At 38.7% G+C, this 13,731-nt stretch overlaps 1 protein-coding gene across 4 annotated transcripts in view; it reads left to right on the forward strand.

Moving 5' to 3' along the window:
• ZWILCH (zwilch kinetochore protein) overlaps positions 1 to 13,731 on the forward strand; it is a 38,556-nt gene that overhangs the window by 24,060 nt on the left and 765 nt on the right. For 2 of the 4 annotated variants that reach the window (XM_029238068.1, XM_029238070.1), the window contains 5 exons: positions 190 to 218; positions 4,563 to 4,699; positions 5,729 to 5,824; positions 9,839 to 9,960; positions 13,096 to 13,213. In XM_029238068.1, the coding sequence (XP_029093901.1) occupies positions 190 to 218; positions 4,563 to 4,699; positions 5,729 to 5,824; positions 9,839 to 9,960; positions 13,096 to 13,184 (473 nt within the window). In that variant the 3' untranslated portion in view covers positions 13,185 to 13,213. Of the gene's footprint in view, positions 1 to 189; positions 219 to 4,562; positions 4,700 to 5,728; positions 5,825 to 9,838; positions 9,961 to 13,095; positions 13,214 to 13,731 lie in introns of those variants that run through there. The other 2 variants (XM_029238069.1, XR_003795925.1) reach the window with 2 other exon arrangements.

Raw genomic sequence — 13,731 nt, forward strand, 5'->3', positions numbered from 1 at the left:
ATCATTTTTAGAATAAGTATTAATTTATATTTATGGTGTAATGTACCAGAAAATTTGGCTTTTTGTGAGAAACTGTTTAGCTTGAGCATTTCTTTTATATATGAACTATGAAATTTTTTTCTTAGGTTGCTTAATTTGTAATAGATAATACCTAAGGCTTAATTGCATATATGTGTTTTTTCTTCATAGGCCAAGAACTTGCATCTTTGAATCATTTGGTGAGTTTTTATTCTAAAGTTGGTTTTTCTTTATTCGGTCATTCTGCATACAGTTAAGTGTCTATTCTGTGCCAGCCTCTGTTCTAGGAAACAGATAAATTAAGACAGGCAATTACACTGTCTAATATGACAGACAAAAAGGTAGCCTATTCAATGTCACTTCTCATTCTTTATAAATGTATGATACTGACATAAAGTTGTATCCTGCTTATTAAACCAATGTACTCCCACAACTCTCATTTATCTAAAACGGTTAAGGAATGCCTTTCTTTGATAGGCCTTATAAGGGAATATTTGCTTTATATTCTCTTGACCCATTTCTTTTACACATGAAGGATTACTTTCCAAAGATTTTGTTATGTTCCTTAACATATTGATTCAAAAGATGCTTCTGATATATGTGGAACCTAGAAAAATGGTACAGATGAACCGGTTTGCAGGGTAGAAATTAAGACACAGATATAGAGAACAAACGTATGGATACCAAGGGGGGAAAGCGGCGGGGGGTGGTGGTGTGATGAATTGGGAGATTGGGATTGACATGTATACACTAATGTGTATAAAATGGATGACTAATTAGAACCTGCTGTATAAAAAATAAATTAAATTTTTTAAAAAAAGATGCTTCTGGGTTTCAGGGTCATGATTATGAACTTTTTTATTTTCCTAGTGTCTTGAGTTAGAAAGTTAAGGAGATTAAAGAGCATCCATAAGGACCCTTGACATTTGTTGTAAGATTCTTTTAGAAAATGGATCTTCAAATGACATCTGGTCTCTTATAAAAATGCCAAGATAGGAAAACTCTAGCTTTATCTATTATGCAAAGTAAGGCTCACCTGGATTCTTTTGAGGTTAATTTTTGCTATTCAGAGTTTAAACATTTTTTAAGGGTGTATATTTTTAGTGGAAACTTTTAATACATTTTTTTATACTTAGAAAAGTAATAACATTTTGAAAATTAGAATATAATGCCAATACACCCTTAATCTCAGCACTCAAATATGACTACCCTCATTTTTATGAATTCCCCTCAAGTCATTTAATATGCCTGTTTTTTAAAATATGGTTTGACTCCAGACTTTTGTTTTTTTTGGCTGCATTGGGTCTTTGTTGCTGCGTGCGGGCTTTCTCTAGTTGTGGCGAGCAGGAGCTACAGTTCGTTGCAGTGCGCGGGCTTCTCATTGCGGCGACTTCTCTTGTTGCGGAGCACGGGCTCTAGGCGCGTGGGCTTCAGTAGTTGTGGCTCATGGGCTTAGTTGCTCCCCAGCATGTGGGATCTTCCTGGACCAGGGCTCGAACCCGTGTCCCCTGCATTGGCAGGCGGATTCTTAACCACTGTGCCACCAGGGAAGCCCCCAACTCCAGACTTTTGACACAATAGTTCTTAAACTTTGAGAATCTCCTAGAAGGCTTGTTAAAATGCTAATTCCTGGGCCCCAGTGACTCAGTAGGTCTAGGGGCTCTGGAATATGTCTTTTTTTTTCAGCCGCACTGCACAGCTTGTGGGATCTCAGTTCCCCGACCAGGGATTGAACCCGGGCCGCGGCAGTGAAAGCCCAGAATCCTAACCACTAGGCCACCAGGGAACTCCCTGGAATATGTCATTTTAAACAAACCATCTCCATCTCCAGATGGTTCTGATGCAGGTGGTTTGCAGATATATTAGTTTTCTATTGCTGCCGTAACAAATTACCACACACCTAGTGTCTTAAAGCAACACACACAAATGTATTACTCTGTAGTTCTCTAGTTCGGAAGTCTAGTCTGGGTCTCACTAGGCTAAAATTAGGGTGTTGGCAGGCTGTGTTCCTGTCTGGAGCCTGCCTGTAGGGGAGGATCCATTTCCTGCTCATTTGAGTTAGCAGAATTCAATTCCTCATAATTATAGGACAGAGGTACCTTTTTCTTGCTGGCTATAAACTGAGGACTGTTCCCAACTTCCAAGGTCCAACCCATACCTTGGCTCCTGGCCCCCTTCTTCCATCTCCAAAGGCAGCTATAGTGGGTCAAGTCCTTCTCGTGCTGTGTCTCTGCCTCCCTCGTCCAGTTTTAAGGGTTCATATGATTCGATTGGGCTCACCTGCATAATCTAGGATACTTTCCCAATTTTAAGGTCAAATGACTGTGTACATCTGCAACATCAATTCCTTTTGCCATAAATGTAACATTCACAGGTTCTGGGATTAGGACATGAACATCTTTTGAGGGTGGTTTTCTGCCTGTTACAGCAGGCCACACCTTGAGAAGCCCTCACTGGGCTGTACTGCCTCCAAGTAATCAGTAACATCAGGCTCTGTCACCTCTTCTCTGTGCAGGGTCTTGGGGACAGACCGAGGTAGACCAGGCGGGGTTGTAGCACGGGCAGAGAGAAAGGGGAAAGGCAATCTGGATCTGTTCCTTTGTGAAAAAGACCTGGGTGGGCCACTTCCAGAGCTGTCAGGGGACCACAGGGAATATGGGTGGCAGGTGTGGAGAACGTTGTAATCTGTAGCCTGTGGTGAGTGGGGCTGCTTTGGGGTACTTCTCTGCCTGGGACCATGCCTATTTTCCTACTTATGTTATTTTCACATTTTGGAATAACCTGTGTAAGACAATTAATATGTCCCTATATTTTGGATTTAATTATAAATGATTTTGCATTAAATTAGTCTATCACATTTTGCATAGCTTCCTTTAAACTGTAATTTAGGATTACCCATGGATCTCTCCTACTCCCTTGCCATTACCTCCACTCAATTAAAAGATGACCATAGGGTTTCCCTGGTGGCGCAGTGGTTGAGGGTCCGCCCGCTGATGCAGGGGACGCGGGTTCGTGCCCCGGTCCGGGAAGATCCCACATGTCGCGGAGCAGCTGGGCCCGTGAGCCATGGCCGCTGAGCCTGCGCGTCCGGAGCCTATGCTCCGCAGCAGTGAGAGGCCCGTGTACGGCCAAAAAAAAAAAAAAAAAAACATGACCATAACTTTTCCCTTACTGTATTAGTTTTCAGTCACCACCTAACAAAATTTAGAAGCTTAAATGAGCACAAATGCATTATCTCACAGTTTCCAGGAGTTGGAAGTTGGGCACATTTTACCTGCGTCCTCTGCTCAGGGTTTCACAAGGCTGAAATCAAGGTGTCATCTGGAGGCTTGATGAGGGAAAGATCCACTTTCAAGTTCCCTCGCTTATTGTTGGCAGAATTCATTTACTTGTGGCCCTTTGATGAAGGTCCCCATTTTCTTGCTAGCTGTTGGCCCAGTACTGACCTCAGGTCCTAGAGGTTACTTGTGGGTTCTTACCATGTGGCCTTCTCTATAACGTGGCAGTTTGTTTCTTCAAAGCCAGCAGGAGAGCATCTCTAATGCTTCAAGAGCTCACTGACTAGGTCATAGTAATGACCAGGCGATGCTCTCCCTTTTGATTAATTCAAAGTCAAGGGCTTCCCTTGTGGCACAGTGGTTGAGGGTCCACCTGCCGATGCAGGGGACACAGGTTCGTGCCCCGGTCCGGGAAGATCCCACATGCCGCGGAGCGGCTGAGCCTGTGAGCCATGGCCGCTGAGCCTGCGCGTCCGGAGCCTGTGCTCCGCAACGGGAGAGGCCACAACAGTGAGAGGCCCGCGTACCGCAAAAATAAATAAATAAATAAATAAACAAAGTCAATCAGTAACCTAATCATGGGAGTAACAACCCACCATATTTATAGATTCTGGCCTCGCTCAGGGAGAATGGATTATACAAGACATGTATTCCAGGGGGTGAGAATCTTGGGGGTCATTGTAGAATTCCACCCACTGTATTTACCATGGATTATTTCCTTAGGATTGGGTCTCAGAAATAGATCTGAGCATATTACGATGGCTTGACATAACATTGCCAACTTTCTTTTCCAAAACCTCATACCAGTTTACCAGTAATATATGTTAGTGGAGCTTATCACTACACTTGCTTAATTTCTTGCTACTTCAGGTTTACTGTCTATTTTTAGACATGAGTACTCCCATCAACCTAGCAAGTTTGTTGAAGTTAAGAATTATCTTGTGGATTTGCCATTCTTTCCATCTGGAGAGTTTGATGGGTAGTACTAGTTACCTACTTGGACCTCCTTGGTGAAGCAGTTCTGCGATTTGCCTTTACCAGAGAATATGTATAATGGTTTGCTTAGAACATTCTCAGTGGAGACTTGGAGTTTAGTTTAAGGAATAGTATTGAAAGGAGGAAGGCTATCTAGCTGCCTCCTGTCTTCTTTTTTCCCTCCCTATTAATCAGGCATCCACACGAGGTTTAGTAGGCACGGTTAATTCTTTCCAGAGATTCCTCTTGTTCTTTGACTCCCTATTTTCCTTGTCCTTTTTTTCATTCCAGGAATATTTCATTTCTCCATTAGTAGATACACAAGAGCAGGTTCATCGTGTTCAAAAACTCCACCATATTCTCGAAATAGTAGTCAGTTGCATGCTTTTCATTAAACCTCAACATGAACTCCTCTTTTCTTTAACACAGTAAGTGTTTCTGTTGTTTACTTACATAAAAATGTACTCTCTTCTGAAATAGTTGCAGCCAAAATAACTGCCTTTTTTTTACTATCAGTTAGGATAGAATTTTTGTACCCTGTCTTCACAGTAACAGAAAGGTTCTAAGTCACTGCCATGAGAAGGAAAGGCTTTGGATTCAGGAGGAGTCAGGTTGGACACTTGGATCTAGTACTTCCTTTCTAAGGAAGTTTCCTTTCACTACATCTTGTTTTTCATCTGTAAAAATGGTGTAATGTATATAAAGTACTTGACCCTTGAGGTGCTTAATAAATATTAGTTCCTTCTCTTTTCTTTATATCCTTATAAATTTGGGTCAAGCTAATCATTGCCAACCATCTATATGGTAACTGAATGGAATCAAATTTTATTATCAGACCTCTGTCAATAGTGTTGCTGAAATTTTAGAGAGTTTGTCAGTCAGTTTGACTAAAAACAGTTTGGAATAATCCTTACACATGGATCGCTGGTGTCTTACATGTATTTTTTGAGGCTTCAAACTGGAAATAAGTGAACCATCCAGTGGAAGAACTGGGTTTATTTTTCCCTGTGGAAGGAAATGTACCATTTCCTTTTCCAAAATTAGAATTTGACTTACCTATAAAGGGAAAGTTTGAAATTGTTACTGGGTTTTTTGGGGGTTTTTTCCATTAAAGATCAGTAGTATATGTGAGTTAACTGTTTAATTCTCCATACTTGGAAAACAATGGAGACTATATCTTTGTCTCTCTTTTGCCTTTTTGTTTTTCTGATATCTCTTTCTTCCCAGTTACACCTTTACTTGAGCTCAACATAAATATATTTTATATTTATGAGAAATATGTCCACTATTAATTTTTTTAAAGTGAAATTTTCTTTCAAAAAAAAATTAATAACCTAAGTGTTGTTGGGATGGGGGTTTAATGTTTTCTTTATGAGCTTTAGACTAACAGAAAGCCTTTATCTCCAAGTGGCATTTTTTTCCAAAAGCAATTCTTATTTCTTTTTTTTTCTTTTTAGATCCTGCATAAAATTTTATGAACAAAATCCTCTCGATGAGCAACACATTTTTCAGCTGCCAGTCAGACCAACTGCTATAAAAGACTTATATCAAAAGTAAGCAATTTAATAATTAAATTATACTTCAAGTCCAGCCATGATTCTAGGCAATTTCAGTGTCTCCATGGGGACCTCGTGACCCAGAGTTGCTTCACCTCTGAAACCATAATCATCTGATTCCCATCCCCTGAACATAGTCTGATAGAGTCCTCCCTCTTCCTTCTCCCAGACCTGTGGTCTGCTCTCTTTAGACTGTTGGTCCTCTACTTTCATTTTTCTCTCAATTTGTAATTTCTTCACAGAATAGGGCAGAAACTTTAGCCAGAAGGGAAGTGACAGGTTGGGAAGAACACGATCGGGGTAATGACAGCGAAGTCAGAGGTATGGCTGTGGGAGTGAGAGAAGGATCTGGGATTGGGGATTGCGGAGGTATGGAGCTGAGGCTAAGACGATAGATCGGCCATCCATGCGGGACACCAAGGTTGCCTCAAATCATGATCTCCACTGACTCTTCTCTCAGCATATAATAGACTTGAAATTTCTCTCACACTGAAGCCACTCCATTTATACCCTCCCTCTATATAGTTCCCTCTTAGCCAAGCCTCATCACTCCCCTGAAATTGTTTAGCAGAAGTTGCCAGTGGCCTTCTAATTGGCAAATGCAGAGGACACTTTCCAGGAGAAGAGTTTTTTGGCTCCTTGTGTAATTAGCTAGCCCACTAATTCTTTCTCCTTCCGTAAGCACTTGTAAGGCTCTGTGGCGTTTAATACTATTGCTTTCTTGAACCCATCACCTTCCTTTGATTTCATGGCATAACGTTCTGTCTTAATTTTAACTCTACCTCTCTGGCCCACCTCCAAGACTGAGAACGGTCCTCTTTTCAAATTCTTCTCCCTCTGCCTCATTCATATGTGAGTTTCCACCAGAACTCTACCCTCTGCCCTCTTTTCTTACTTCCTGTCTTCCCTGGGTGATTTCGTTCACACCCCAATCTTCAATTCCTCTGGGCTAATGATAATTCATAACCCATATCTGCAGCTTCTCCTGAGCTTCACACCCATGTTTCTAGGTGTCTGTTAGACATGAATTCTCAACTTTAACGTCCTGTAGGTAGTTCAGACTCTAAATCCCAACTCTTCACTCCCCTTCCTAACACGTTTCCTCTTCCCATATGACCTCTTAAGTGGCCATCATTAATCTCCACCTAATGCCCAAAACAGAAACCTAGGACTTATCTTCCACTTATTGCTGTCACTTCCTTCCTCCTTGAAAGGGTTTCCAAGTCCTGACCTCCTTGGAAGCTCTTGAATCTGTTCCTTTCTCTACATCTTTGCATCTATTTCATATCTGCTCATCTCATACCTGGGCTGAGTGCAGTAAAATCCTTTTTCCTAGCTGCTCTATCTGCCTCCATTAACTTCCTTCTCTGTGACCGCCAAAGTGATCTTCCTAAAATCAGATCCCATCATGACTTCCTTCTGTTTAAATGGCTCCCTTACCTTTAGGACAGTGTTCCATCACCTCAGTGTGGTCTGTGAGACCTTCTGTGCCCAGCCGCTGTGCCTTTCTGGTTCACGTGCCACCACGCCTTCCCACTCTCCTTTTGAGTCAGAGACCCTATGTTACTGCATTTCCTCAGACACCGCACATGCTTACCTGACAGTGCCTACGCCCGTGTCCTTCTTTCATCCCGGATCTTGTCCGATTAACTAGCTCCTCCTTCTAATTTCATTATAAGCTCAGCTCAAAGACCACAATATCTGAGGATTCTTTTCCAACTCTACAATCCCAATCTGAGTTAAATTACCCCTCGTGTATTGTCCCCTCCCATGTCTGATATTTCTCTATTACAACATTTTTCAAAATTGAGTTGTTATTGTTTATTTAATTTTTATTGAAATAAAGTTGATTTACCATATTGTATTAGTTTCAGGTATACAACAAAGTGATTCAGTTATGCATACTATTTTTTTTTTCAGGTTCTTTTTCATTGTAGGTTATTAACAAGATATTGAATATAGTTCCCTGTGCTATATAGTAAATCCTTGTTGTTTATCTCTTTTATATATAATGGTGTGTATCTGTTAATCCCATACACCTAATTTATCCCTCCACACCCCTCTCTCCTTTGGTAACCATATAAGTTTGTTTTCTATGTCTGTGACTCTGTTTTGTAAATAAATTCATTTGTATTATTTTTTATATTCCACATTTAAGTGATATCATATAATATTTGCCTTTCTCTGTCTGACTTAATTCACTCAGTATGATAATCTCTAGGTCCATTCATGTTGCTGCAAATGGCATTATTTCATTCTTTTTTTTTGCACACGGAATGAATATTTTATTACTAGATTATAAAAATAAAATACAATAATTTTAAAACAGAACTTAAAACACTGTACAAAGCTTTAATGTGACACAAATGGGAAAATTAAATAAATTAATTACACATTTATGTACAGATGGCCTGTACAAAAGCACTCCATGTTTCTGCCAATACTCAATGTCCTTGTTTGCCTGGACAAAAATGCATAAAGAGGGCTGCTTGGAGGGGAAAGAGGTACAATACAATACCTTTAGAGGTATTTGAAAGAGCCGTTTCTCATCACTCTTGATTTCATGAAGAGGAGAAGAAAGGGAGAAAACCATGGAATTGTTAAAGTATTCTATTCTAACTTACTGGTCTTGCTCAACAGGAGAGAATACTTATGGTTTGTGGTTTCATCTGATTTAAGAGCTGCCAATAGTTCAAAACTTTCAAGATTTATATCTAATTCAAAAAGTAGGTGTTTCCCAACTCCCTGTTTTTTCCTAAAAGCTGTGAACTTGTAAGTAAATGACCCAATGACATCAGCACTTGGTTATTTTAGGAAAGGAGTCACAAGGGGGACCAGGAACTGTGCATGAGAAATGAGGGAGCTCAAGCCTGGGTCATCTGTTTGTTTTCTTTACTCAGTTCATCCAATCCAATTTCAGAGCCCCAAGTGGCACAGTGTTACATTTCCTTTAGCTTCCTATCTTTGTATCTCTGAATGCTTTTTACCTTAGTGAACTAATTTACCTAACTGGTGAATAGTTTAAAAAGAAAAAAATCCCAAGGGCTTTCCCTTCCCTGGGTTGATCCCTAAAATAAATCACATTCAAGCTCTGGTAGGTTTGTTTATCCCTTGTGGATGAGAGAAGAACAGACAGACAGACCCCAGGTATGTCAAAGTACTATGCATGAATTTTTAAGGATTTAAACTGTATATTTTAAGGGGGAGAAAAGCAACATATGGCAAGGGTAGTCTATATAAAAATTTGGTTTACCCAGTGTTTTTAACTGGGTGAGTGAACACTTATGTACACAGTATGAAACAATGTTAAACTACTGAAAAGAGATAAAATTTCCTACTGTTATTGTGTAAAATTATGTCATCAGCAAATTCTGTAGTCACATGGGCTCAAAGTTCTGCCTCGCTGAATCCTATTCTCTAGGTCAAGGAATCCAGAACCCTGGCCCAGGGTATCTGAGAGATATGTCAGTATCATCTATCATCAGTGATACATACTGTGCCCATACTGTTATGGCTGAGTAGTATTCCATTGTGTGAGTGTGTGTGTGTGTTTGTGTGTGTATATATACATATATATATGTATATGTATGTATATATATATAGGCACACCACATCTTTATCCATTATCTGTCAATGGACATTTAGGTTGCTTCCATGTCTTGGCTATTGTAAATAGTGCTGCTGTGAACATTGGGGTGCATGTATCTTTTTGAATTAGAGTTTTCGTCTTTTCTGTAAATATGCCCAGGAGTGGGATTGCTGGATCATGTGGTAGTTCTATTTTTAGTATTTTTTAAGGAACCTCCATATTGTTTTCCATAGTGGCTGCACCAATTTGTTATCATTTACATTCTTGTTTCTCTCCCTCTTTTGACTGTGCTTCTTGAGGGTAGGAATGTGACCTCTCCACCTCTTCTTCCTCAGTGCTTACCACAGAAGGACTTCACTATGTGACTATAGAAAGAAGGAATTGGATTGGTTTTTTTTCTTTGCTTTTTTTTCTTTCCTTAGTGAGAAGCCACAGAAATGGAGAGTGGAAATAAACAGTGGTCAAAAGAAGGTGAAAACAGTTTGGCAACTGAGTGACAGCCCACCTGTAGATCATCTGAATTTTCACAGACCTGGTAGAGATGGTTTGTAGTCTATTCACGTAAATTATTCCAAAAGAAAATAAACTAAGTTTACTAGTAGAGATTATTATTAGAGCTCTTGCTTCTAGTTTTAAATAATTTTCCTGATCTCTAGGTATAAACCTATTTATTCTGGGGGGAAAAAAACCAAGAAAGAGTGCTTTTTCTCATTATCCTAGCTAGAGGAAATTTTATTAAAAGACACCAAGCAATAGGGACGTAGGTGTGAAAATAGGTTATAAAATGGAAATGCCAGCTCATACTTCACACTTTTCTGCACCATTTAAAACAGTGATGATATTTCTGCTCTAATACCTTCTCCGTGGCAGGAATAAGGGTTGAGATTTCTAGTATTGTATCAAAGATTATGTGTGTCAAAGAATGTCTTTTTGCCCCTGGTATAATTAGCTGACCCACCAGTTAATTATACCTCCTTCCGTAAGTACCTATAAGACTGTTATCTTTATGCACATGGATTGTGTGGGGCTGTCATCTCTTATTTGTATAAGTCTTAAATGGCTGATTCAAATATTGCAAGGATTATCCAAAATAAAATCTGATAGTTTTAAGATAGAATTCAAGGGTATTTGAAAGCTGGGAATACAGATAGTCCTATTGTAGTGATTGATATTTTGCAAAATTATTTCCAGAAATTGTTTATTCTCCCCCCCCGAGTATATTTTGATTCAGGCATAATGGGAACTTCTCTATTCATATGGCTGAACTGTAAAAGTCCTAAAGAAATCAAATGTTCCTGAGAACCATCAGTTAATATCGTGCTATATTTTCTAAGTGTGATATAAAAGCTGGAGCCTATAAAAGATTGAAAATGAACTGTATAAAAATAAAAAAATTTCTGCGTGGCAAAAAATACCAGAGGCGAAGCAACAAACAAATAATAAACTAGGAAAAGAAATTTGCAGCTCATGTTCAGAAAAGGGGCTACGTTCTCTAGTATATAAAGAACTTTCAGATCTGTAAGAAAAGTATTAATAACTCAGTAGAAAAAATGGGCAAGTAATATGAACCGTTTACCAAAAAGGAAATTTAAATGTCATCTTAAAAGCAAAAGGTGATCAACCCCACCTATAATAAGAGGAATGCAAATTTATATTCTGTAGATACCATCTTTCACCTGTCAGATTAGCAGAGGTCAACATGTTTGGTGTCACAGCGCTGGCCGGGATTTGGGGGAACCTTACGCACTGCTGGATGGAGTGTAAAGTTGTATGGCTTTTGTGGAGGGTGATATTCACCAAAATTTTAAAGAATACATTTTTTGGACCACCAGTTCCATTAATAGGAATCTATTCCACATATATAACCAGACATGTGCAAAAAGGCCTGTGGACCAGATCACTAATTGCAGTATTGTTTACAGTAGCAAAACCATGGGCCTGGGGCATAGAAAAACCTCTGAAAGGAGACAACTAAAGCTCAACCCTGAGGTGTGGAATGATGAGGGCAGGGGTGGGTCTCAGCTTTGATCATTAGAAGCATCTGGGGAGCCTTTAAAGTCCTAATACCCAGACCAAGTGAATCAGAATCGCTGGAGGTAGAGCCTGGACATCAGAATTTTTAAAGTTCTCCAGGTGATTTCATTGTGCAATGAAGGTTGAAGACCACCAGTTTAAACATTTTATTTTATCTATATTTGTTGTTTCAGGTTTTTTTTCTTAAAGACATGTGTGTTATGATTTTAAAAGTTTAAAAGACATGAATAAATGTGATACATTTTTCAAAAATGCCATTTTAAAATAAATTTTATTACATTAAGATTAAACCTGTTAGGAGATTAATACAAGATTAAACACCTTTTCCAATGATGCTGAATAAGTGAAGTATACGGAACCTATCTTCTAGAGTCTTTTTTGTTTTTTTAGAGTCTTTTTAATGCAGGTTGCTTCAAAAAAGAATGAAAGTTGTTTTGAATGTTAGAGTTAAAACTACTTGCTAATGTATTGGTCCAGTGACTCTTTTTATGAAAATAAGGAATTTTTATGAAATCATATATTTACGTGCTTGGAAACACACTCACACTCCATTTTGACTTGAACTTCATAACCTCTTCTAACCATTATGTATTCCTGATGTGTTTGTCTAGAAATTATTCAGTGACCTTTGGCCCAAACCAAGACCCACTGTTAAAGGAGGACTTCATTTGTAAAAGTCATAGATTATTCAAACAAAGCCTCAGTTGTAGATATTAAAGTCCAATAATCATTTATTTTTGGCCAAAGATCATAGGCATTTACAAAATTAGACTTTCTATTTCATTGGACTGAGCACTTAGGTCAAATACTAGCTTTTCAAGATACCTAACGGTATGATGCTCTTGAGTAAAACAGTTGACATCAAAAGCAGGAAGACTGAAGAGAGAAAAGTGTACTTTTAGCTGCCCTGGGAAAAGAGAATAATGACTTGGAGTTAATGGGGGAGAAAAACAGTGTCCAGTAGAGTGCTGCTCACCCAGTGGGTGCTCGGCAAATGATTGCTGGTAATGGTGGGAATATGGAAACCAAAATGTTGACCCACAAGGAAGTGGACATGATCTCATCTAAATGTTAATTGTATCATTTGACTTTGAAATACAACAATCTTCAGGAGAAAAAAATGGATACGTGTCTAGCCCTAAGACTATAAACCCTAAGTAGAAAATGTTTTCTGAAATATATATTACAATTGGAAGAAGACAGTTATATTTAACTGTAGTGGAGAAGGCATTAAAAAATAAAGCAGTAGCTTACCAAATTAAAAATATATAATTTTTTTGGGGGGGGCGGGGCTGCTGCACTGTGCAGCCTGTGGGATTTTAGTTCCCTAGACCAGGGATCCAACCTGGGCCCCCAGCAGTGGAAGTGTGGAGTCCTAACCCCTGGACTGCTGGGGAATTCCCCCTGAATATATAATTTTTAAAAATCTACTTTAGTTTGTTTAGTCATATTTTCAATGCATCAAGAGGGTTGACTATTAAAAGGAATTGTCTTTGCTGATTTTTGTCTAACAAGTTCTTTTAAAGTAGAAGACACATCATTCAGACTACCTCTTGATTGTTGTAAAATTCAGCAGTAACTTAGCAGAAAAACAGTTCAATGAATTGTTGATGAATTCAATTCTGATCTCTCTCTCTGGTTATAGATTTTTCTGAATTAACATTAAACGGTAGCCTGGAAGAAAGGATATCCTTTACTAACATGGTTACCTGCAGCCAGGTGCATTTCAAGTGAAGTGTGCTGATGGGGCCCTCTGTAAGGTGGTATGTTCACTTTTTGTTCTCTGCAAATACTTTATAATGTCTTAAATACCTTACTTTTTTCTTTTTTTCTTTCTACAACATAAATGCTGATTTAATACATTTGGGATATGGATTATTAGTAATCACAAAAAAGGCTTACCAGCTGTTACTGAGCAGTGCAAATCTTTAATTTCCTTTCTACCTTCTGTAGTCAACTGACAATTTAATCCTAAAACCGGAGAAATGAAAAAAAAATTTTTTGAGTGGTAATGTCTTTGCATTTGAAATCTGTATATATAGTAGAAGGAGAGTGTGGTCTCAAAACCATTGATGGAAGAGAAAAACCCTAAACAGGCATGCCAATTTGACATTGAAAGCAAAGTTTTGTTAAAAACAGTTGTAACCAGCCCAACTGTAGGACTAAGTCCCAGATGTAAATACCCTTTTTAAAATGTTTAACTTGAGGTAGTATTAACCAAAAGAATTAATGGAATAGCCTTTTCTACGATCTTACTGTTTTTGTGTTTCACAAACAACAT

This window comes from Monodon monoceros, unplaced genomic scaffold (genome assembly GCF_005190385.1).
Source record: "Monodon monoceros isolate NGI ecotype Baffin Bay Population unplaced genomic scaffold, NGI_Narwhal_1 Super_Scaffold_21, whole genome shotgun sequence".
In the NCBI taxonomy this organism is placed as follows: Eukaryota; Metazoa; Chordata; class Mammalia; order Artiodactyla; family Monodontidae; genus Monodon; species Monodon monoceros.